Source organism: Scyliorhinus torazame, chromosome 14, assembly GCF_047496885.1.
Source record: "Scyliorhinus torazame isolate Kashiwa2021f chromosome 14, sScyTor2.1, whole genome shotgun sequence".
In the NCBI taxonomy this organism is placed as follows: domain Eukaryota; kingdom Metazoa; phylum Chordata; class Chondrichthyes; order Carcharhiniformes; family Scyliorhinidae; genus Scyliorhinus; species Scyliorhinus torazame.
This window is the reverse complement of record NC_092720.1, coordinates 79,570,321-79,593,649: the sequence shown is the minus strand read 5'-3', so window position 1 is coordinate 79,593,649 and position 23,329 is coordinate 79,570,321. Positions and strand designations below refer to the sequence as shown.

General features: G+C 48.0%; 1 protein-coding gene across 1 annotated transcript in view; it reads left to right on the top strand.

The window, feature by feature from the left end:
* The first annotated feature begins 366 nt into the window (after nucleotides 1–366).
* Nucleotides 367–23,329, top strand: part of c18h3orf33 (c18h3orf33 homolog (H. sapiens)) — a 50,915-nt gene continuing 27,952 nt past the window's right edge. Inside the window, exons 1-3 of the mRNA XM_072474404.1 lie at nucleotides 367–484; nucleotides 667–726; nucleotides 10,305–10,458. Of these exons, the coding sequence (XP_072330505.1) occupies nucleotides 401–484; nucleotides 667–726; nucleotides 10,305–10,458 (298 nt within the window). The 5' untranslated portion in view covers nucleotides 367–400. The remainder of the gene's footprint in view (nucleotides 485–666; nucleotides 727–10,304; nucleotides 10,459–23,329) is intronic.

Below are 23,329 nucleotides of genomic sequence, written 5' to 3'. Positions count from 1 at the left end.
AGCAAATTACTGCCGATGCTGGAATCTGAAACAAAAACAGTAAATAATGGACAGTCTCAGCAGTTCTGACAGCGTCTGTGGAGAGAGAACGGAGCAAACGTTTCGAGTCTGGATGATTCTTTGTCAGAGTCAACACCGGTTGGAGGACAGCTCAATGCCAGTTATGCCCACGCCCAGAAAATGAAGAAGACATACATCTCCCATGGGTATGGTATTCCTGCTGACTTCCTTGTTTGTTTTTCAGAGTAATCCCTCATGTGGGCAGCCAAGTGTGTGAACAATGTGTAAGAGGCGCCCCCGGCCCTGCGCGCACAGCAAGGTGGGGGATGTTTTAACTGATGCACCAATGTTGCCGGGCGGGGCGGGGTTTCGGTTATGTTATGAATCCCTTGCTGCGCTGATGCCGGAGCAGGGCAGCAATGTGCTGGGCGGGTACCTCAGCCAGCTGGGGCAGTTTGCGGATGAACACATTCGCGCGGTGCAGGTACGGGGCCGTTGCGGTTCTCTCACTTTCCAGTCAGGGAGTCCCGCTGCTCCAATGTTTTAACAGGAGAAAAATGGCCGAACTGTCGGCCGTGGTGGCTGGTGACATTTGGGCTTTGAAGGGAAGACGCCGCGGTTCAATAAAACAACATAGTGAGCACCGTTTGTTTGTTTTTTTTGCAGAACCTCAGCACGGGCCTGGCAGTTGTCGGCGTTGTGATGTTTGCCAGAAGCATCAGACTAGTAAGTGACCCTTGAGTTTGATGTGGCCGTCGATTTCTCCAAGGGATCTTTTCTCTCTCGCTCAACTTCCCTCCTGCACCATGAAACCGGGCAAAGTGTCTTTTTTGCTTACCCAGTTAGCCATTCGGAATTCAGACGTGAGTGAGTTGGGACCTGCGAAGACATACATACATTTCTCCACCTATGATTAGTAATTGTTCAGCTACAACAGCTCGTTAAGAAATCAACTTCTAATATTTCAAGTCCCTGACTGAAACAAACATTCCTGACTTGCTAAATGTTATATACTTTCTTCGTCTTCAAATTGAGGATACCCTCCATAGTGTGTGGCACTACCACTAGGCTAAATGGGATAGACTTCCAACAGATCTAGCAACTCTAGACAGGGCATCCATGTGGGCCATCAGCAGAAGCAGAATTGTATTCAACAACAATCTGCAACCTCATGACCTGGCATAACCCCACTCTACCGTTAACACCAAGCCAGGGGATCAACCCTAGGTCAATGAAGAGTGCAGGAGAACATGTCGGGTGCAACATCAGGCATACCTAAAAATGAGGTGTCAACCTGGTGAAGCTACAACACAGGACTACTTGTGTGCCAAAGAGCATAAGAAGCAAGTTATAGACAGAGCTAAGCAATTTCACAATGAATACATCAGATCTAAGCTCCGTAGTCCTGCCACATTTCAGCTGTGAATGGTGGTGGATAATTAAACAACTCACTGGGGGAGGAGGCTCCACAAACATCCCCATCCTCAATGATAGAGGAGCCCAACATATATGTGCAAAAGACAAGGCTGAGGCTTTTGCAGCAAGCTTCAGCCAGAAGTGCCGAGTGGATGATCCATCTCTGTCTCATTCGGAGGTCTCCAGCATCACAAATGTCAGTCTTCGGCCAATATAATTCACTCCACGTGATATTAAGAAACAGCTGAAGGCATTGGTTACGGCAAAGGCTATAGCCCCTGACAATATCCTGGCAAGAGTACGGAAGATTTGTGCTGCAGTACTTGCCACACCCCTAGCTAAGCTGTTCCAGTACACCTACACTACCGGCATCTACACTGCAATGTGGAAAATTGCCCAGCTGTATCCTATACACAAGAATAGTACAAATCCAACTGAGCCAATTACCGTCCTACTCTCCATCATCAGCAAAGTGATGGAAGGAGTCATCAACAGTGCTATCAAGCGGCACTTACTCAGCAATAACCTGCTCACGGACGCTCAGTTTTGGGTTCCGTCAGGGTCTCTCACATCCTAACCTCATTACAGCTTAGGTTCAAACATGGACAAAAGAGCTGAATGCCAGAGGTGAGGTGAGAGTGACTGCCCTTGACATCAAGGCAGCATTTGTGCGAGTATGGCATCAAAGAGCCCTAGCTAAACGAGTCAATCGGAATCGGGGAAAACTCCGCTGGTTATAGTCATACCTGGCACAATGGAAGATGGTTGGAAGTAAGTAATTTCAGCTCAAGGACATCACTGCAGGAGTTGCTCAGGGTAGTGTCCAAAGCCCAAGCTTCAGCTGCTTCATCAATGACCTCCCTTCTATCATAAGGTCAGAAGTGGGGAATGTTTGTGGATGACTGCACAATTGTTCACCATTCGCAACTCCACAGATAATGAAGCAGTCCATGTCCAAATGCAGCAAGGGAGGTGGTGGCATAGCGGTATTGTTGCTGGACTAGTAATCCAGAGACTCGGGATAATAATCTGGGAACCCGGGTTCGAATCCCACCATGGCAGGTTATGGAATTTAACCTCAATAAAATATCGGCAATTAAAAGTCTAATGATGACCATGAAACGATTCTTGATTGTTGTAAAACCCCATCTGGTTCATTAATGTCTTTTAGGGAAGGAAATCTGTCATCCTTACCTGGCTTGACCCTACATGTGACTCCAAATCCACAGCAATGTGGTTGACTCTTAAATGCCCTCTTAACTGGCCTAGCAAGCCACTCAGTTGTATTCAACCGCTACAAAAAAACAAAAAGAATCGAACCAGGCACTGGAAACTAAAACGCTAAACTGAGCCCTCCCGACCCTGCAAAGTCCTCCTTATTAACATCTGGGGGCTTGTGCCAAAGTTGGGAGAGCTGTCTCACAGATTAGTTTTTTAAAATATATTTAGAGTACCCAATTGTGACAAAGTTAATTGATGAGGGCAGGGCTGTAGATGTCATATACATGGACGTCAGTAAGGCTCTTGATAAAGTTTCCCATGGCAGGTTGATGGAAAAAGTGAAGTCGTATGGGGTTCAGGGTGTACTAGCTAGATGGATAAAGAACTGGTTGGGCAACAGGAGACATAGAGTAGTGGTGGAAGGGAGTGTCTCAAAATGGAGAAAGGTGACTAGTGGTGTTCCACAGGGATCTGTGCTCGGACCACTTGTTTGTGATATACATAAATGATCTGGACTAAGGTATAGGTGGTCTGATTAGCAAGTTTGCAGATGATACTAAGATTGGTGGAGTTGCAGATAGCGAGGATGACTGTCCGAGAATACAGCAAAATATAGATAGATTGGAGAGTTGGGCAGAGAAATGGCAGGTGGAGTTCAATCCAAGCATTTTGGAAGATCTAATTCAAGAGCGGACTAACGGTCAATGGAAGAGTCCTGGGGAAAATTGGTGTGCAGAGAGATCTGGGAGTTCAGGTCCATTGTACCCTGAAGGTGGCAACGCAGGTCGATAGTGGTCAAGAAGGCATACAGCATGCTTGCCTTCATCGGACGGGGTATTGAGTACAAGAGTCGGCAGGTCATGTTACAGTTGTATAGGACTTTGGTTAGGCCACATTTGGAATACTGCGGGCAGTTCTGGTCACCACATTACCAGAAGGATGTGGATACTTTAGAGAAGGTGCAGAGGAGGTTCACCAGGATGTTGCCTGGTATGGAGGATGCTAGCTATGAAGAAAGGTTGAGTAGATTAGGATTGTTTTCGTTGGAAAGACAGAGGTTGAGGGGGGACCTGATTGAGGTCTACAAAATTATGAGAGGTATGGACAGGGTGGATAGCAACAAGCTTTTTCCAAGAGTGGGGGTGTCAATTACAAGGGGTCACGATTTCAAGGTGAGAGGGGGAAAGTTTAAGGGAGATGTGCGTGGAAGGTTTCTTATGCAGAGGGTGGTGGATGCCTGGAACGCCTTGCCAGCGGAGGTGGTAGAGGCGGGCACGATAGCATCATTTAAGATGCATCTAGACCAATATATGAACGGGCGGGGAACAGAGGGAAGTAGATCCTTGGAAAATAGAAGACAGGTTTAGATAAAGGATCTGGATTGGCGCAGGCTGGGAGGGCCGAAGGGCCTGTTCCTGTGCTGTAATTTGTTCTTTGTTCAATTATTTTTTTTTCCAATTAAGGGACAATTTAGCATGGCCAATCCACCTGACCTGCACATCTTTGGGTTGTGGGGGTGAAACCCACGCAGACATGGGGAGAATGTGCAAACTCCACACGGACGGTGACCCAGGGCTGGGATTCGAACCTGGGCCCTCCGTGCCGCAGTCCCGGTGCTATCCACTGCGCCACATGCTGCCCACTCTCACAGATTAGTTAAGCAACAACCTGACATTGTCATACTCACAGAATCATACCTTACAGACAATGTCCCAGACACTACTATCACCATTCCTGCCAGCAGAGGGGGCGGCACAGTGGTATACAGTTGGGAGGGAGTTGTCCCGGGAGTCCTGAACATCAACTCTGGACCCCATGAAATCTCATGGTGTCAGGTTAAACATGGGCAAGGATACCTTTTGATTACCACGTACCGGCCATCATCAGCTGATGAATCAGTACTCCTTCATGTTGAACACCACTTGGAGGGAGCACTGAGGGTGGCAAGGGTGCAGAATATGCTCTGGGTGGGGGACTTCAATGTCCATCACCAAGAGTGGCTTGGTAGTACCACCACAGACCTAGCTGGCCGGGTCCTAAAGGACGTAGCTGCTAGACTGGGACTGCAGCAGGTGGTGAGGGAACCAACCAGAGAGAAAAACATACTTGACCCCATCCTCACCAATCTGCCTGCTGCAGATGCATCTGTCCATGGCAGTATCGGTAGAAGTGACCACTGAACACTCCTTGTGGAGACACATTGAAGATACCCTCCAATGTGTTGTGTGGCACTACCACTGAGCTAAATGGGATAGACTTTGAACAGATCTAGCAACTCAAGACTGAGCATCCATGAGGTGCTGTGAGCCATCAGCAACAGAATTGTATTCAACCACAATCTGAAACCTCATGGATCAGCATATCCCCACTCTACCATTAAAACCAAGCCAGGGGATGAACCCTGGTTCAATGAAGAGTGCAGGAGAGCATGTCAGGAGCAACATCAGGCATACCCATCATAGTGTTCAGGCGGGAATGTGGAGCTGAGTCCACAAAAGATCAGCCATGATCTCATTGAATGGTGGAGCAGGTTCGAAGGGCCAGATGTCCTACTCCTGCTCCGAGTTCTTATGTTCTTATACCGGAAAATGAGATGTCAATGTGGTGAAGTTACAACACCGGACTACATGTGTGCCAAACAGCATAAGCAGCAAGTTATAGACAGAGCTAAGCGATTGCACAATGAACGTATCAGAGCTAAACTCTTTAGTCCTGCCACATCCAGTCGCGAATGGTGGTGGACAATTAAACAACTCACTGGAGTAGGAGGCTCCACAAATATCCCCATTCTCAAAGATGGAGCAGGCCAGCACATATATGCAAAAGACAAGACTGAGGCATTCGCAACAATCTCCAGCCAGAAATGCCGAGTGAATGATCTATTTCCGACTCCTCAGGAGGTCCCCAGCATCATGGATGGCAGTCTTCAGTCAATACGATTCACTCCACGTGATATAAAGAAACGGCTGAAAGCACTGGATATTGCAAACGCAATGGGCCCTGATATCCCGGCAATAGTACTGAAGACCTGTGCTCCAGAAATTGCCTCCAAGCTGTTCCAGTACAGCTACAACACTGGCATCTACCCGGCTATGTGGAAAATTGCCCAGCTGTGTCCTGTACACAAGAACAGGACGAATAACAGGAATGCGGAATATTTGGCTAATGGTAAAATTCTTGGAAGTGTGGATGAGCAGAGGGATCTCGGTGTCCATGTACATAGATCCCTGAAAGTTGCCACCCTGGTTGATAGGGTTGTGAAGAAGGCCTATGGTGTGTTGGCCTTTTTGGTAGAGAGATTGAGTTCCGGAGTCATGAGGTCATGTTGCAGCTGTACAAAACTCTGGTACAGCCGCATTTGGAGTATTGCGTACAGTTCTGGTCACCTCATTATAGGAAGGACGTGGAAGCTTTGGAACGGGTGCAGAGGAGATTTACCAGGATGTTGCCTGGTATGGAGGGAAACTCTTATGAGGAAAGGCTGATGGACTTGAGGTTGTTTTCGTTAGAGAGAAGAAGGTTAAGAGGAGACTTAATAGAGGCATACAAAATGATCAGAGGGTTAGATAGGGTGGACAGTGAGAGTTGTCTCCCGCGGATGGAAATGGCTAGCACGAGGGGACGTAGCCTTAAACTGAGGGGTAATAGATATAGGACAGAGGTCAGAGGTAGGTTCTTTACGCAAAGAATGGTGAGGCCGTGGAATGCCCTACCTGCAACAGTAGTGAACTCGCCAACATTGAGGGCATTTAAAAGTTTATTGGATAAGCATATGGATGATAATGGCATAGTGTATATAGTTAGATGGCTTTTGTTTTTTGACTTCCCATGTCGGTGCAACATCGTGGGCCGAAGGGCCTGTACTGCGCTGTATCGTTCTATGTTCTAAATCCAACCCAACCAGTTACCACCATATCAGTCTACTCTCCATCATCAGAAAAGTGATGGAAAGAGTCATCAACAGTGCTATCAAGTGGCACTTACTCAGCAATAATCTGCTCACTGACGCTCATTTTGGGATCTGCCAGGGTCACTGAGCTCCTGACCTCATTACAAACGTGGACAAAAGAGCTGAATGCCAGAGGTGAGAGGAGAGTGACTGCCTTTGACATCAAGGCAGCATTTGACCGAGTATGGCATCAAGAAGCCCTCGCAAAACTGGAATCAATGGGAATCGAGGGCGGGGGGGGGGGGGGACCTCTCCGCTGGTTGGAGTCATTCCTGGCATAAAGGAGGATGGTTATGGTTGTTGGAGGTCAATCATCTCCGCTCCAGGCACTGAAGGAGTTCCTCAGCATAGTGTCCTAGGCCCATCTTCAGCTGCTTCATCAATGACCTCCGTTCCATCATAAGGTCAGAAATGGCAATGTTTGCGGATGACTGCACAATGTTTAGCACCATTTACGACTCCTCAAATAATGAAGCGGTCTGTGTCCAAATGCAGCAAGACCATGTCCAAATGCAGCAAGTGGCAAGTTACATTCGCACCAGACAAGTGCCAGACAATGATCATCTCCTACAAGAGAGGATCTAACCACCGCCCCTTGACATTCAATGTTATTACCATCGCTGAATCCCCCACAATCAACATCCGGGGGTTACCATTTATCAAAAACAGATCTGGACTAGCCATATTAATACTGTGGCTACCAAAGCAGGTCAAAGGTTAGGAATCCTACGGCGAGTAACTCACCTCCTGAACCCCCAAAGCCTTTCCACCCTCCATAAGGCACAAGTCAGGAGTTTAATGGAATACTCACTACTTGCCTGGGTGAGTGCAGCTCCAATAAGCTTGACGCCATCCAGGAAAATCAGTCCGCTTGATTGCTCCTCCTTCTACAAACATTTCAACCCTCCACCACTGACAAACATTGGCAGCCGTGTGGTACCATCTACAAGATGCACTGCTGTAACTCACCAAGGTTCCCCAAACCCACGACCACTACCATCTAGGAGGACAAGAGCAGCAGATATTTGGGAACCCCATCACCTGGAGGATCCTCTCCTAGTCACTCACCACCCGGCCTGGAATATATCGCCGTCCCTTCACTGTCGCTGGGGCAACACGCTGGAACTCCCTCCCTAACAGCACAGTGGGTGTATCTACACCTCAAGGACTGCAGTGGTTCAAGAAGGCAACTCACCACCTGATGGGCAACTAGGGATGGGCAATAAATGTTGGCCTAATCAGCGACACCTACATCCTGTAAATGAATAAAAACCAAAGCCTCAACAAATTATATAGTACGTTTATCTGGACAATTTGTAATAATATCTCCCTGCATGTCTCAATGCTAAATTTTCTTTGTTAACTTTCCCATGAAGCACTAGGAGACATTTTATTATCTTAAAGAAACAATATAAATGCACAATATAAATTGTTGAGGCTGGGGTTTTTATTAATTTACAGGATTGGTTTTACCAAGCACCGTGGCACAGGGGCACTGCTGCCTCACAGCGCTAGAGACCCGGGTTCGATTCCAACCTTGTGTGGCTGTGTGGAGTTTGTACTTTCTCCCTGTGTCTGCGTGGGATTCCTCCAGGTGCTCCAGTTTCCACAAACAGTCTAAAGATGTGCAGGTTAAGTGGATTGGCTATGCTAAATTGGCCCTAGGTTGGGTTACGGGGATAATGTGGGGTTTGGGCCTAGGTAGGGTGCTCTTTCAGAGGGTTGGTGCAGGTTCGACGCACTGTAGCAATTCTATGATTTTACGTTTTGGTAGGGAATTCCAGAGCTCATGGTCCAAGCAGTTAAAGCACAGCTGCCAATAGCAGAACAATTAAAATCAGGAATTTGCAAGACACCAGAATTGAAAGAGCAAAGAGATCTTGGAGGATTGTAGGGCTGGAGGAGGCAATAGATACAGGAAGAGACATAGTCATGAATGGCTTTGATTAGAATATTGAGAATTTTACAATTGGGGTATTCTTGGCTGAGAGCCAATGTAGGTCAATGAGCACAAGGTTGAAAGGTGAATGGGGCTTGAAACGAGTTAAGACACAGGCATGCAGAGTTTTTGATGACCAGTTTAGAGCATAGAATATGGGAGACCAGCCAGGTGTTTCCGATTGGTACCTTCTGTGACGGGTGAGGACAGGGTCATGATCTTCTGTAATTGTATAACTTGGCACTCCTAAATGATTGCCACCCCAGTGAGTTTCTGTAGGACGAACACGAACAATGAGCCCTTGGGAGAAGAGAGTAAAAGGAAAATCGACAATGTTTATGAATCCTTCCTTTTCTTTTTTTAATACATTTAGAGTATCCCATTTTTTTCCATTAAGAGGCAATTTACCATGGCAGCAGTGCTAACCACTGCATCACTGTGCCACACTGAATACTTCATTTTCATTACATAAAATACATTTCTGGAACCAATATCATGCCAGAAAGTGAGAAACCTCATGAAAGCAGACCGAGATTGTTGTATGATTTATACTGGAATCAAAATGCAGATTTTTAATTAACCTTATCAAAAACAAAACCGTGTTCTAATCTATAATCTGAACTCCAAATTGTAAACCAATTCCATATGTGGCTTTCAGATATGGGGGCCTAGACTCAGCCTAATATATTGTGCATTGCATCATTATGTTCCTGCCCTTCTGAAAGAGCAATTCCTTTGAGCAGCATCACAGAAACTTTTTATTAATACAGCAAAGAAATGTTGTCAGTATGTCCATATATGTCACTCCAGTGACTTTCATCTACACCTTAACAAAAAAATACTTGCAGCATGCTAGCTGTTTTGTGAAACTGATCACATTCCAATCAACAAAGAACAAATAAATTACAGTTTGAGAGAATTGATGTTTATTTATAGCATTGAAATGACAAGTCTGCTTGAATGCAGCTCTTAACTAATTCATTGTGCCTTAAACTGTACCAAAATTTTGCCATCAACAACATCAATTGAATTGATGGGAGCAAAATTATAGGTGAACCACTATTTTTCTTTATAATTTAGAGTACCCAAATGTTGTTTTCCAATCAAGGGGCAATTTAGCGGTGCCAATCCACCTATCCTGCACATCTTTTTGGGTTGTGGGGGTGAGACCCACGCAGACACAGGGAGAATGCGCAAACTCCACATGGACAGTGACCTGGGACCAAGATTGAACCCGGGTCCTTGGCGCTGTGTGGCATCAGTGCTAACCACTGCACCACCATGCTGCCCTAGGTGAAGCACTATTAATCCATTAAAAAAATAATACAAGGGGAGCAAACAGCTATCATAGTCAACACATAACTTTGCTCTAGCTGTAAAACAGTCTTGAAGTTTTGACATTTTCTGATCTATAGCCTAATCCCTAACCAATGAATGCATTTCATCTGCAAAGTTTCCTCACCAAAGAAGCATTGATTCGAGTGACCTCAGGATCTGTTTTACTTAATGCAGGTTAGACCTTCATGACCCTAAAATGCTGCACATTTAAACATTTGAAATCAGATGATTGCACTCCACTGTATGATGTAATGTTAAACAAAATCATGGAAGATCTAATAAGTTTACAAAATTACACTTGCTTATTATGGTTTTGCAATTAATTTCCTTGTATATACAAAGTAAAGTTATGGTTTTAAGTTTCCACAGGGTAACTTCTTGAGTATGAAATAATAGTTGGATCAAAAACAAAAATTCTTGTGACCATTTTTCTTTTTATAGTTTACCAAATTTACTAGTGCTGCAGAGATACCTGATAGATTTATTGAAAAAAGTGTTCAACTTCGAGGGAGAGTACATCATATAACGAGAAATGGACTAGAAATAGAACATATTCCCATTACCCTTCCTGTCATTTCATCTCTACAAAGAAGGTGTAAGTAACTGCTTGGTAACATAAGATAACATGAATGTGATTTGCAGAATTGACTCGGTGATTGAAATTAAAAATTGCTAATGATACCACTTTCTATATGTGACTGATATCTGCTATAATGACGCAGCAAGATTGATCGTAAACATAAGATAGATTTATTTACAAGTATTTATAATGGTCAACATAATGCAGTATCTCAGTCTCAGTGCAATCCTAACTGGAAGGACTTATCTCACCAGGCCCTTATCTGGGCCTGCTTTTAATCTTTGCTCATAACGTACCCCCTACCTGGGGAGCTTGTACTCCACCAGTCCGACGGAGAGATCAATGAAGGTTTCCCCGTGGTCCTTGTGAATCTTGAACATAGTCATTTGATGCAGTGTGTACTAATTAGATTCATTTCATATGGTTCATTTATTAACATAACACGTGGGTTTTGCTGGAAATGTGCAATCACTGTGATTAAACTTAGTTTGTGAGCTATTTGAATTTTCATGAAGTAGTAATTCTGTTTATTTTAAAAAAATATATATTTTATTGAAAAATTTTTCTAAACAACATTTTTCCCTCTTACAAAACAAAAAGAACGATAACAAAATAGAAATTTTTAACAATACACAAGTAACGAAACCCCATTATCTATTGACCTATACTAAACTAACCCCCCCCCCCCCCCCCCCTCCCCCTTCCCCCTGGGTTGCTGCTGCTGGTCATCTGTCTTCCCTCTAACGTTCCCTTAGGTAGTCGAGAAATGGCTGCCACCGCCTGGTGAACCCTTGAGCCGATCCTCTCAGGGCAAACTTTATCTGCTCCAGTTTAATAAACCCCGCCATATAATTTACCCAGGCCTCCAGTCCGGGGGGTTTCGCCTCCTTCCACATGAGTAGGATCCTGCGCCGGGCTACTAGGGACGCAAAGGCCACGACATCGGCCTCTTTCGCCTCCTGCACTCCCAGCTCTTCCGCAACTCCAAATAGAGCTAACCCCCAGCTTGGTTTGACCCGGGCATTCACCACCTGCGAGATCACTCCCGTCACTCCCTTCCAATATCCTTCCAGTGCCGGGCACGCCCAAAACATATGTGCGTGGTTTGCCGGGCTCCCACCACACCTCCCACATCTGTTCTCCACTCCAAAGAACCTGCTCAATCTTGCCCCCGTTATGTGTGCTCTATGTAGCACCTTAAATTGAATCAGGCTAAGCCTGGCGCATGAGGAAGAGGAGTTTACCCTACTTAGGGCATCAGCCCACATACCCTCTTCTATCTCCTCCCCTAATTCTTCTTCCCACTTTCCCTTTAGTTCTCCCACCGACTCCTCCCCCTCTTCCCTCATCTCTCTGTAAATCTCTGACACCTTGCCCTCTCCGACCCACACCCCTGAAAGCACCCTGTCCTGTATCCCCTGTGTCGGGAGCAACGGAAATTCCCTCACCTGTTGTCTAGTAAACGCTCTCACCTGCATATATCTCAAGAAATTTCCCCGGAGTAACTTATACTTTTCCTCCAATGCTCCCAAGCTCGCAAAAGTCCCATCTATAAATAAATCTCCTACCTTCCTAATTCCCAACTGGTACCAGCTCTGAAATCCTCCATCCATTCTTCCTGGGGCGAACCTATGGTTGTTCCTGATTGGGGACCCCACCAGGGCTCCCCGCACCCCTCTCTGTCGCCTCCACTGTCCCCATATGCTCAGTGTTGCCGCCACCACCGGGTTCGTGGTATACTTTTTAGGTGAGAGCGGTAGCGGTGCCGTCAACAGCGCCTCTAAACACGTCCCTTTACAGGACTTTCTCTCCAGTCTTTTCCACGCCGCTCCCTCACCCTCCATCATCCATCTACATATCATTGCCACATTGGCGGCCCAATAATAATCTCCCAAGTTCGGTAGTGCCAGTCCTCCTCTATCCCTACTATGCTGAAGGAACCCCCTCCTTACTCTCGGAACTTTCCCTGCCCACACAAAGCTCGTGATGCTCCTATGTATTTTATTAAAAAAGGTCCTGGTGATTAATATAGGGAGACATTGAAATACAAATAAGAACCTCGGGAGGACCATCATCTTAATTGCTTGCACCCTGTCCGCCAGCGATAAAGGCTGCATGTCCCACCTCTTGAAGTTCTCCTCCATTTGTTCTACCAGCCGTGTCAAATTAAGTCTGTGCAAGGTTCCCCAGCTCCTAGCGATCTGAATCCCCAGGTATCGGAAGTTTCTTTCCACTTTCCTTAGCGGTAAGCCTTCTATCTCTCTACTCTGGTCCCCTGGATGTATCACAAATAATTCACTCTTCCCCATGTTTAGCCTATACCCCGAGAATTCCCCGAACCTCCTCAAAATTCTCATAACCTCGATCATCCCCCCCGCTGGGTCCGACACGTATAACAATAGGTCATCCGCGTATAACGAGACTCGATGTTCTTCTCCCCCTCTAATCACCCCTCTCCATTTCCTGGAGTCTCTCAACGCCATGGCCAGAGGTTCAATTGCCAACGCGAACGACAATGGAGACAGCGGGCATCCCTGTCTTGTTCCCCTATATAATCGGAAATACTCCGATCTATGTCGACCTGTAACTACGCTTGCCGTTGGTGCCCCATAAAGAAGTCTAACCCAGCGAATAAACCCGTTCCCAAACCCAAACCTCCTTAACACTTCCCATAAATACTCCCACTCCACCCTATCAAATGCCTTCTCTGCGTCCATTGCCGCCACTATCTCTGCCTCCCCCTCCACTGGGGGCATCATTATCAACCCTAATAGTCGTCGCACGTTAACATTCAGTTGTCTCCCTTTTACGAACCCTGTCTGGTCTTCGTGCACCACCCCCGGGACAAGTAATTCTGTTTATAACCGACATGTAAACATTATTGAGCCAGATGTTTGACTCTTCTAATATTTGGTCATCAAAGCCAGGTTTTAGGGCGGCACGGTGACACAGTGATTAGCACTGCTGCTTAATGTGCTGAGGACCCGGCTTCGATCCCCCCGGGTCACTGTCGTGTGCAGTTTGCACATTCTCCTCGTGTGTGCGTGGGTCTCACCCCCACAATGCAGGGTAGACGGATTGGCCACACTCAATGAAATAAATAATTGGGTATTCTGTATTTATTAACAAAAATCTCCATTTAAAAAAAAAAAATCTTAGCCAGGTTTTAATTGGCTTTGCCCACTAAGCATAAACTGAAAATATTGGACAGGTTTGCAATAGGATCAATGTTGGGGCCTCAACTATTTACAGTTCAATCCATATCAGTGATTTGGTATGGTAACTAAATTTGTTGATGACACCAAGATAGGAAAGGAAGTTGTCAAGAGGAAGTAAAGAGTCTATAAAAGGACTAGATAGGTTAAGAAAATGGGCAAAGAAATTGGCTGATGGGAGTATAATGTGGGAAAATGTGCACTGTCCACTGGCAGGAAGATTGGAAAAGTAATATATTATTTGAATGGAGAGAGACTGCAGAACTCTATAGTCCAGAGGAATCTGGATGTCCTGGTACATGAATCACGAAAAACTAGTGCGCAGTTGCAACGAGTGATTGGGAAGACAAATGAAATGTTGGCATTTGTTGGTGCAAGGGGAATTAGGAGTAGTTTGTACAGTTTTGGTCTCTTTTTTTTCAATATTCTTTTAATTCTCTTTTTTCACATTTTCTCCCAAATTTACACCCAACAATAACCAACAATCAGTAACGAATGCAATGTCAATCCCCATATCAATAACAATGATCCATCCTCCCACCAAATCCCCAAACATCATGCCCGCATGTTAACATAAACAAATGACAAAGGGGAATCAGGAATCACCCATAGCCACCATTAACACATACAGTCCCCCCTCCCCTCAACCCTCCCAGCCCCCAACCCCCCTAATGTTCGATGTGATCAAATTCTCAAATGTGCATAATGAATAACACCCATGAATTGTAGAATCCCTCCATCCTTCCCCTCAGTTCAAATTTGACCTTTTTAAGCTTCAAGAATTCCAGCAGGTCCCCCTGCCACGCCAGTGCACAGGGTGGAGAGGTTGATCTACACCCTACCAGGATCCGCCTTCGGGCAATCAACGAGGTGAAGGCTACAACATCTGCCTCCACGCCCGTTTCCAACCTCGGCTGGTCCGACACCCCGAATATGGCCTCCCGAGGGCCCGGGTCCAGTTTCACGTGCACCACTTTGGAGATTACTCTAAACACCTCCTTCCAGTAATCCTCCAACTTTGGACAGGACCAAAATATATGAACGTGGTTTGCGGAGCCCCCCCCCCTGCAACGCTCACATACATCTTCTACCCCCTCAAAGAGCCGGCTCAGCCTCAGTCTTGTAAGGCGTGCTCTATACACCGCCTTCAGCTGTATATGACCCAACCTCGCACACGAGGTGGAGGCGTTCACCCTCCGGAGCACCTCACACCAGAACTTCTCCTCCATACCCTCTCCCAACTCTTCCTCCCATTTTGCCTTGATCCCTTCTAGTGGTGCCTTCTCCTCCTCCAAAATAGCCCCGTAAACCGCCAATACTACCCCCTTCTCCAGTCCCCCTGTCGTCAGCACCTCCTCCAGCAATATGGAAGCCGGCCCTACTGGGAAGCACTGTATCTCCTTTCTGGCAAAGTCTCGAACCTGCATGTATCTAAATATTTCCTCCTGCTCCAGCCCATATTTACAGTTTTGGTCTCTTAAGGATATAATTGCATTAGAGACAGTTCAGAGAAGGTTTACTTGACTGAGATCTGGAATGAAGGGGTTAGCTTATGAGGAAAGAATAAGTAGGTTGGGCCTATACTTGTTAGAGTTTAGAAGAATGAGAGGTGACCTTACGAAAATGCACAATGGGCCTTTAATAAGCTGAAGGCAACATTATTCCAAAATGGAGTGAGGCTCGGGTGGTATACCCAGCGAGGTTGCGGGCTACCTATGGGCCGAAAGATCATTGTTTTGATAGGGTGGAGGAGACGGAGGCCATTATTCAAGAAATCAGCCTTGGACTCAGTTAAAGGGGTTTTGTGGGGACTGTTACGGTTGTTGATGGGATGGGTTTGTTTGAGATTGTATCCTCTATTTGTTGTTATTCAGGGTTTGCATACATTATGTGGGGCAGATGGGGGACGAATGTGGGTAGGGGGTAGTGGTTAAGGCAAGTACTATTGGAAATACATGGGGCTGTATTCTCCGCCCCACCGCACCACATTTCTGTTTCACCCCGCCGGCGGATGCTCCGTTACGCCGGCTGGTCAATAGGGTTTCCCATTGTGGGGCAGCCCCACGCCATCAGGAAACCCCGGGCTGCTGGCAAAACGGAGCATCCCGCCGGCGGAGAATCCAGCCCAAGGTCCCGGGTGGGAATTTGAGTATTGCAGGGGTGTTGGATTTAAAAAAATTTTTTTTTACTAGCAGTAAGGTTTAGTTAGCGAAATGGGACTTCCGGGTGCGGCGATGACCAGCTGAGTCGCACGTTTCGGCAGCTCCCTGTGAAACGGACTTTTGGGCTCTTGATAGGAGCCCCAACGGCAATTTTGACGGCTAAAAACACTGTGCGGTAAACCAGAAGGGAATCCCCCCTGGATACGGATGGAAAAAGGAGGAGAGAGTGGCCAGATTGCAGTGGATCCTTTAGAACAGCGGCAAGGAAGGCAAGCAAAAACCAAGATGGCGTCGGAAGGTGGCAGTTTAACATGGGGCCCTGAACAACAAGAGTTCTTGAAATGCTGTGTGGAAGAGATCAAAAAGGAAATGAAGAAAGAGCTGTTGGCCCCGATACTACAGGCGATCGAAGGGCTAAAGGAGGAACAAAAGACCCAGGAGCGGGAGCTTCGGGTCGTGAAGGCAAAGGCAGCCGAGAATGAGGACGATATACAGGGCCTGGTGGTGAAGACGGAGACGCAGGAGGCACATCAGAAACGATGTGTGGAAAGGTTGGAGGCACTGGAAAACAACGCAAGGAGGAACAACCTGAGGATTCTTGGTCTTCCTGAAGGTGTGGAGGGAGCGGACGTCGGGGCATATGTGAGCACGATGCTGCACTCGTTAATGGGAGCGGAGGCCCCGGCGGGTCCGTTGGAGGTGGAGGGAGCATACCGAGTGATGGCGCGAGGACTGAGAGCAGGAGAAATTCCCAGAGCCATAGTGGTGAGATTCCTCCGTTTTAAGGATAGAGAAATGGTCCTTAGATGGGCGAAGAAAACTCGGAGCAGTAAATGGGAGAACGCGGTGATCCGCGTTTATCAAGACTGGAGTGCGGAGGTGGCGAGAAGGAGGGCGAGCTTTAATCGGGCCAAGGCGGTGCTTCATAAAAAGAAGATAAAATTTGGAATGCTGCAACCGGCAAGACTGTGGGTCACATATCGAGGGAGGCACCACTACTTTGAGACGGCGGATGAAGCGTGGACTTCTATTGTGGAAGAAAAACTGGAATGAGCGGGTTATTAAAAAGAACGTTCAAACAAAGTGGTGGGGCGAATGTGGGGGGTAAAGACTGGTTTTATGTACTAATCCTGCGATGTGGTAACTTTTCTCTCTCCCACAGGTGGTGATGGGGGGAGGTGGAGGAGTTGGGGCGTTGGCCATTGGGGGCGGGGCCAAGGGAGAAGCGCGGGCTTGGTTCCCGCGCTATGATAATTATGGCGGGAATAGAGAAGCAGGAAGGAGGGGGCGTCGCACGGTGCGAGCCGAGGTCACAGGGGGAAGCCGAGGTCAGCCAGAGTTTGCTGACTTCTGGGAGCAACATGTGGGGAGTAATTACGCTAGCGGGGGATCTAGCGGGGGTGGGGGGGGGGGTGGGGGGGGGGGGAATTACTGGGTTGCTGCTGCTGGGGAGAGGGGGGAGCTGGTATGGGAGAGGATGGGCGGGGGGGCACCGCCTGGGGGAGATACAGCTGCGTGGGAACCGGGTGAGGAGCTGGAAAAAGGTGATGGCTAATCGACAAGGGGGGGGGGGGGGGCGGGGGTAGGAAGCCCCCCAACTCGGCTGATCACGTGGAACGTGAGAGGGCTGAACGGGCCGATAAAGAGGGCACGGGTACTCGCACACCTTAACCACATCTGCCTTAAGTTTCTTATGTTACAGGAAACGCACCTGAAACTGATAGACCAGGTTAGGCTACGCAAAGGATGGGTGGGGCAGGTGTTCCATTCGGGGCTAGATGCGAAAAACAGGGGGGTGGCTATATTAGTGGGGAAGCGGGTAATGTTCGAGGCAAAGACTATAGTGGCGGATAACGGGGGCAGATACGTGATGGTGAGTGGCAAACTACAGGGGGAGACGGTGGTTTTGGTAAACGTATATGCCCCGAACTGGGATGATGCCAATTTTATGAGGCGGATGCTAGGACGCATTCCGGACCTAGAGATGGGAAAGCTGATAATGGGGGGAGATTTTAATACGGTGTTGGAACCAGGGCTGGATAGGTCGAAGTCCAGGACTGGAAGGAGGCCGGCAGCAGCCAAGGTACTTAAAGATTTTATGGAGCAGATGGGAGGTGTAGACCCGTGGAGATTTAGCAGACCTAGGAGTAAGGAGTTCTCGTTTTTCTCCTATGTCCATAAAGTCTACTCGCGAATAGACTTTTCTGTGCTGGGTAGGACATTGATCCCGAAGGTGAGGGGAACGGAGTATACGGCTATAGCCATTTCGGATCACGCTCCACACTGGGTGGACTTGGAGATAGGGGAGGAAACAGGAGGGCGCCCACCCTGGAGAATGGACATGGGACTAATGGCAGATGAGGGGGTGTGTCTAAGGGTGAGGGGGTGCATTGAAAAGTACTTGGAACTCAATGATAATGGGGAGGTCCAGGTGGGAGTGGTCTGGGAGGCGTTGAAGGCGGTGGTTAGAGGGGAGCTGATATCAATAAGGGCACATAAAGGGAAGCAGGAGAGTAAGGAACGGGAGCGGTTGCTGCAAGAACTTTTGAGGGTGGACAGACAATATGCGGAAGCACCGGAGGAGGGACTTTACAGGGAAAGGCAAAGGCTACATGTAGAATTTGACTTGCTGACTACAGGCACTGCAGAGGCACAATGGAGGAAGGCACAGGGTGTACAGTACGAATATGGGGAGAAGGCGAGCAGGTTGCTGGCACACCAATTGAGGAAAAGGGGAGCAGCGAGGGAAATAGGGGGAGTGAGGGATGAGGAAGGAGAGATGGAGCGGGGAGCGGAGAGAGTGAATGGAGTGTTCAAGACATTTTATAAAAAATTATATGAAGCTCAACCCCCGGATGGGAGGGAGAGAATGATGGGCTTCTTGGATCAGCTGGAATTTCCCAAGGTGGAAGAGCAGGAAAGGGTGGGACTGGGAGCACAGATCGAGGTAGAAGAAGTGGTGAAAGGAATTAGGAGCATGCAGGCGGGAAAAGCCCCGGGACCGGATGGATTCCCAGTCGAATTCTATAGAAAATATGTGGACTTGCTCGCCCCGGTACTGACGAGGACCTTTAATGAGGCAAAGGAAAGGGGACAACTGCCCCCGACTATGTCTGAAGCAACGATATCGCTTCTCTTAAAGAAGGAAAAGGACCCGCTACAATGCGGGTCCTATAGACCTATTTCCCTCCTAAATGTAGATGCCAAGGTCCTGGCCAAGGTAATGGCAATGAGAATAGAGGAATGTGTCCCGGGGGTGGTCCACGAGGACCAAACTGGATTTGTGAAGGGGAGACAGCTGAACACGAATATACGGAGGTTGTTAGGGGTAATGATGATGGCCCCACCAGAGGGAGAAACGGAGATAGTAGTGGCGATGGATGCCGAGAAAGCATTTGATAGAGTGGAGTGGGATTATTTGTGGGAGGTGTTGAGGAGATTTGGTTTTGGAGAGGGGTATGTTAGATGGGTGCAGCTGTTGTATAGGGCCCCAGTGGCGAGCGTGGTCACGAATGGACGGGGATCTGCATATTTTCGGCTCCATAGAGGGACAAGGCAGGGATGCCCTCTGTCCCCATTATTGTTTGCACTGGCGATTGAGCCCCTGGCGATAGCGTTGAGGGGTTCCAAGAAGTGGAGGGGAGTACTTAGGGGAGGAGAAGAACACCGGGTATCTTTGTATGCGGACGATTTGCTACTATACGTGGCGGACCTGGCGGAGGGGATGCCAGAAATAATGCGGATACTTGGGGAGTTTGGGGATTTTTCAGGGTATAAATTGAACATGGGGAAAAGTGAGTTGTTTGTGGTGCATCCAGGGGAGCAGAGTAGAGAAATAGAGGACCTACCGTTGAGGAAGGTAACAAGGGACTTTCGTTACCTGGGGATCCAGATAGCTAAGAATTGGGGCACATTGCATAGGTTAAATTTAACGCGGTTGGTGGAACAGATGGAGGAGGATTTCAAGAGATGGGATATGGTATCCCTGTCAATGGCAGGGAGGGTGCAGGCGGTTAAGATGGTGGTCCTCCTGAGATTCCTCTTTGTGTTTCAGTGCCTCCCGGTGGTGATCACGAAGGCTTTTTTTTAAAAAAAGGATTGAAAAGAGCATCATGGGTTTTGTGTGGGCCGGGAAGACCCCGAGAGTGAGGAAGGGATTCTTACAGCGTAGCAGGGATAGGGGGGGGCTGGCACTACCGAGCCTAAGTGAGTATTATTGGGCCGCTAATATTTCAATGGCGAGTAAGTGGATGGGAGAGGAGGAGGGAGCGGCGTGCAAGAGATTAGAGAGGGCGTCCTGTAGGGGGACTAGCCTACAGGCTATGGTGACAGCCCCATTGCCGTTCTCACCGAGGAACTACACCACAAGCCCGGTGGTGGTGGCTACACTGAAGATTTGGGGACAGTGGAGACGGCATAGGGGAAAGACTGGAGCCTTGGGGGGGTCCCCGATAAGAAACAACCATAGGTTTGCCCCGGGGGGAATGGATGGGGGATATGGAATGTGGCAAAGAGCAGGAATAACGCAACTGAAAGATCTGTTTGTGGATGGGAAGTTCGCGAGTCTGGGAGCGCTGACCGAGAAATATGGGTTGCCTCAAGGGAATGCATTCAGGTATATGCAACTGAGGGCTTTTGCGAGGCAACAGGTGAGGGAATTCCCGCAGCTCCCGACACAAGAGGTGCAGGACAGAGTGATCTCAAAGACATGGGTGGGGGATGGTAAGGTGTCAGATATATATAGGGAAATGAGGGACGAAGGGGAGACTATGGTAGATGAACTAAAAGGGAAATGGGAAGAAGAGCTGGGGGAGGAGATCGAGGAGGGGCTGTGGGCAGATGCCCTAAGCAGGGTAAACACGTCGTCCTCGTGTGCCAGGCTAAGCCTGATTCAGTTTAAGGTATTACACAGGGCACATATGACTGGAGCACGGCTCAGTAAATTTTTTGGGGTGAAGGATAGGTGTGCGAGGTGCTCGAGAAGCCCAGCGAATCATACCCATATGTTTTGGTCATGCCCGGCACTACAGGGGTTTTGGATGGGGGTGACAAAGGTGCTTTCGAAAGTAGTAGGAGTCCGGGTCGAACCAAGCTGGGGGTTGGCTATATTTGGGGTTGCACAAGAGCCGGGAGTGCAGGAGGCGAGAGAGGCCGATGCTTTGGCCTTTGCGTCCCTAGTAGCCCGGCGCAGGATATTGCTAATGTGGAAGGAAGCCAAGCCCCCGGGGGTGGAGACCTGGATAAATGACATGGCGGGGTTTATAAAGCTAGAGCGGATTAAGTTCGTCCTAAGGGGGTCGGCTCAAGGGTTCACCAGGCGGTGGCAACCGTTCGTCGAATACCTCGCAGAAAGATAGACGGAATGGGAAAAAGAAGGCAGCAGCAGCAGCCCAGGATCGGAGGGGGGAGGGGTGGGGTGGGGGGGGGGGAGGAGGAGGAACCAGAAGGACTCTCGGTTGTTAATATATACTGTATAGTATGTATAGGTCATTGCTACAGATAATTATATATTGGACTGTTAAATTATATTTTTGGAGAGTGTTACTTGTGACAAGGCAGTTGCCAATTAGGGCTAGTTTTTATTTTTGTTATTTATTATTTATTCATTTTTTGTTTATAAAATAGGTCATTGTTATTTGTGTTGTTATAATATTGTGTAAAGGATGCACAATGTACTGTGTTGGTTGACCAAAAATTTTCAATAAAATATTTAATTTAAAAAAAATAGTTAGCGAAATGGAGTGCGGTGGACGGAGGGGCTGCAGCCTGTTGAGACGTGATTCAATCAGCCTAGCTTTGTTTGGTGGGGGAATGGGGTTGGAGAGGAGGGAGCATTGTTCTCTGGGAGGTGATCAGGTTCATGTAGGGGTGGAGGGCTATTCCTCTGACAGTGACAAGGTTTTTTTTCTTTGTCTCACCTTTTGGGTGGGGCTGGCAGCCATCTTGGGTGTGCCTTGGGCATAGATATTTGGTGTGGGTGCAGGATGATTCTTTATGGTGTAGATGGCTGACTCCAAGTGGGGTAGAGGTGGGGAGGGGGCGTGGGCGTGGTGATCAGGTTGGTCAGGTGGAAATGTGCGGGGGCCAGAGGGTCCAGTGACGAGGTTGGGAATTTTCTCTCACCTGAAGAATTTAAGAGAAGATGTGATGCTTTTGGAGGAGACTCATTTTGGGGTGATGGACCGGACCAAACTCCGGAAGGAGTGGGTGTGCCAGGTATTTCATTCGGGCTTCAACAGTAGAGCCTGGGAAATGGCAATTTTAATTAACAGGAGGATTTGCTTCTTAACGGATAAGGTCGTGGCAGATCTGGGTAGCAGGTATGTGATTGTTACTGGGTCATTGGTGGGTAGGTTGATCATATTGGTAAATGTGTATGCTTCAAATTGGGATGATGTGGCGTTTATTTTTTAAAAAATATTTTAATTAAACAACCAAACACAGCAGCATCACTTCCCCCTCCCCCTTCCAAACAGCTGTGGGTGACTAGCTCTTTAAAGAACACAATAAAAGCCACCATCTTTTATAGAACCCCCCCCCCCCCCCCCGTTGCATCCATTAACATGTATTTGACTTTCTCAATATGCAAAAACTCCATGAGATTCCCCACCGAGGCACTGGGTGTAGAAGCTGACCTCCAACTGAACACGCCTGCGAGCGATCAATGAGGCGAAGGCTAAGATATCCGTCCCGCACTGTCTGCAACACCGGCAGGTCTGACACCACCAATACGGGCGCTAGGGGATTGGGCTCCAAATCCATCTGTAAAATCTCCAACATGGTGCTGAAGAAGCAGACACAAAATCTCACCAGCTCAGGACATGCAAAGAACATATACACATGGTTTGACGTGCCCATCCCACAGCGCTCACACTTATCTTCCACCCCGTCAAACGACCGATTCAACCTAGCCCTGGTTAAGTGTGCCCGGTGTACCATCTTCAACTGCATCAACCCCAGTTTTGCACACTATGAAGTGGCGTTCACCCCATGCAAGGCCTCACACCATACCCCCTCCTCTAATACCACCCCCAACTCCTCCTCCCACTTGGCCTTAATCCCCGCCAAGGAGGGAGGATCCTCCGCATTATCCTCCCACAAACTCCCGAAGTACTTTTCTTCCAGCCCCACGAGCGTCCAAACCCTTTCCAACAGTGACGATGGCGGCTCTACCAGAAAAACTTCCAAAACCTTCATCACAAAGTCCCTCACCTGCAGATATCTAAAGCTTTCCGCCTGCGCAAACCCAAACTTCTCTAACAGCTCTTCCAGGCTTGCGAACCGCTCCTCCAGAAAACCAGTCCCCTTATCCACCCAGCCCCAAAATCTGCCATCCAGTCTTGCTGGCTCAAACATATGATTATCACAGATTGGCGCCCGCTTTGACATCCTAACTCATCTAAAATGCTGCTGAAAAACACAGATAGTCAACATCGCAACCACCATTTGAGAAAATGGCAGTTGGGCCATCGCCAACACCCACAGCCCCATCCCCTTTCATGAGTCCAA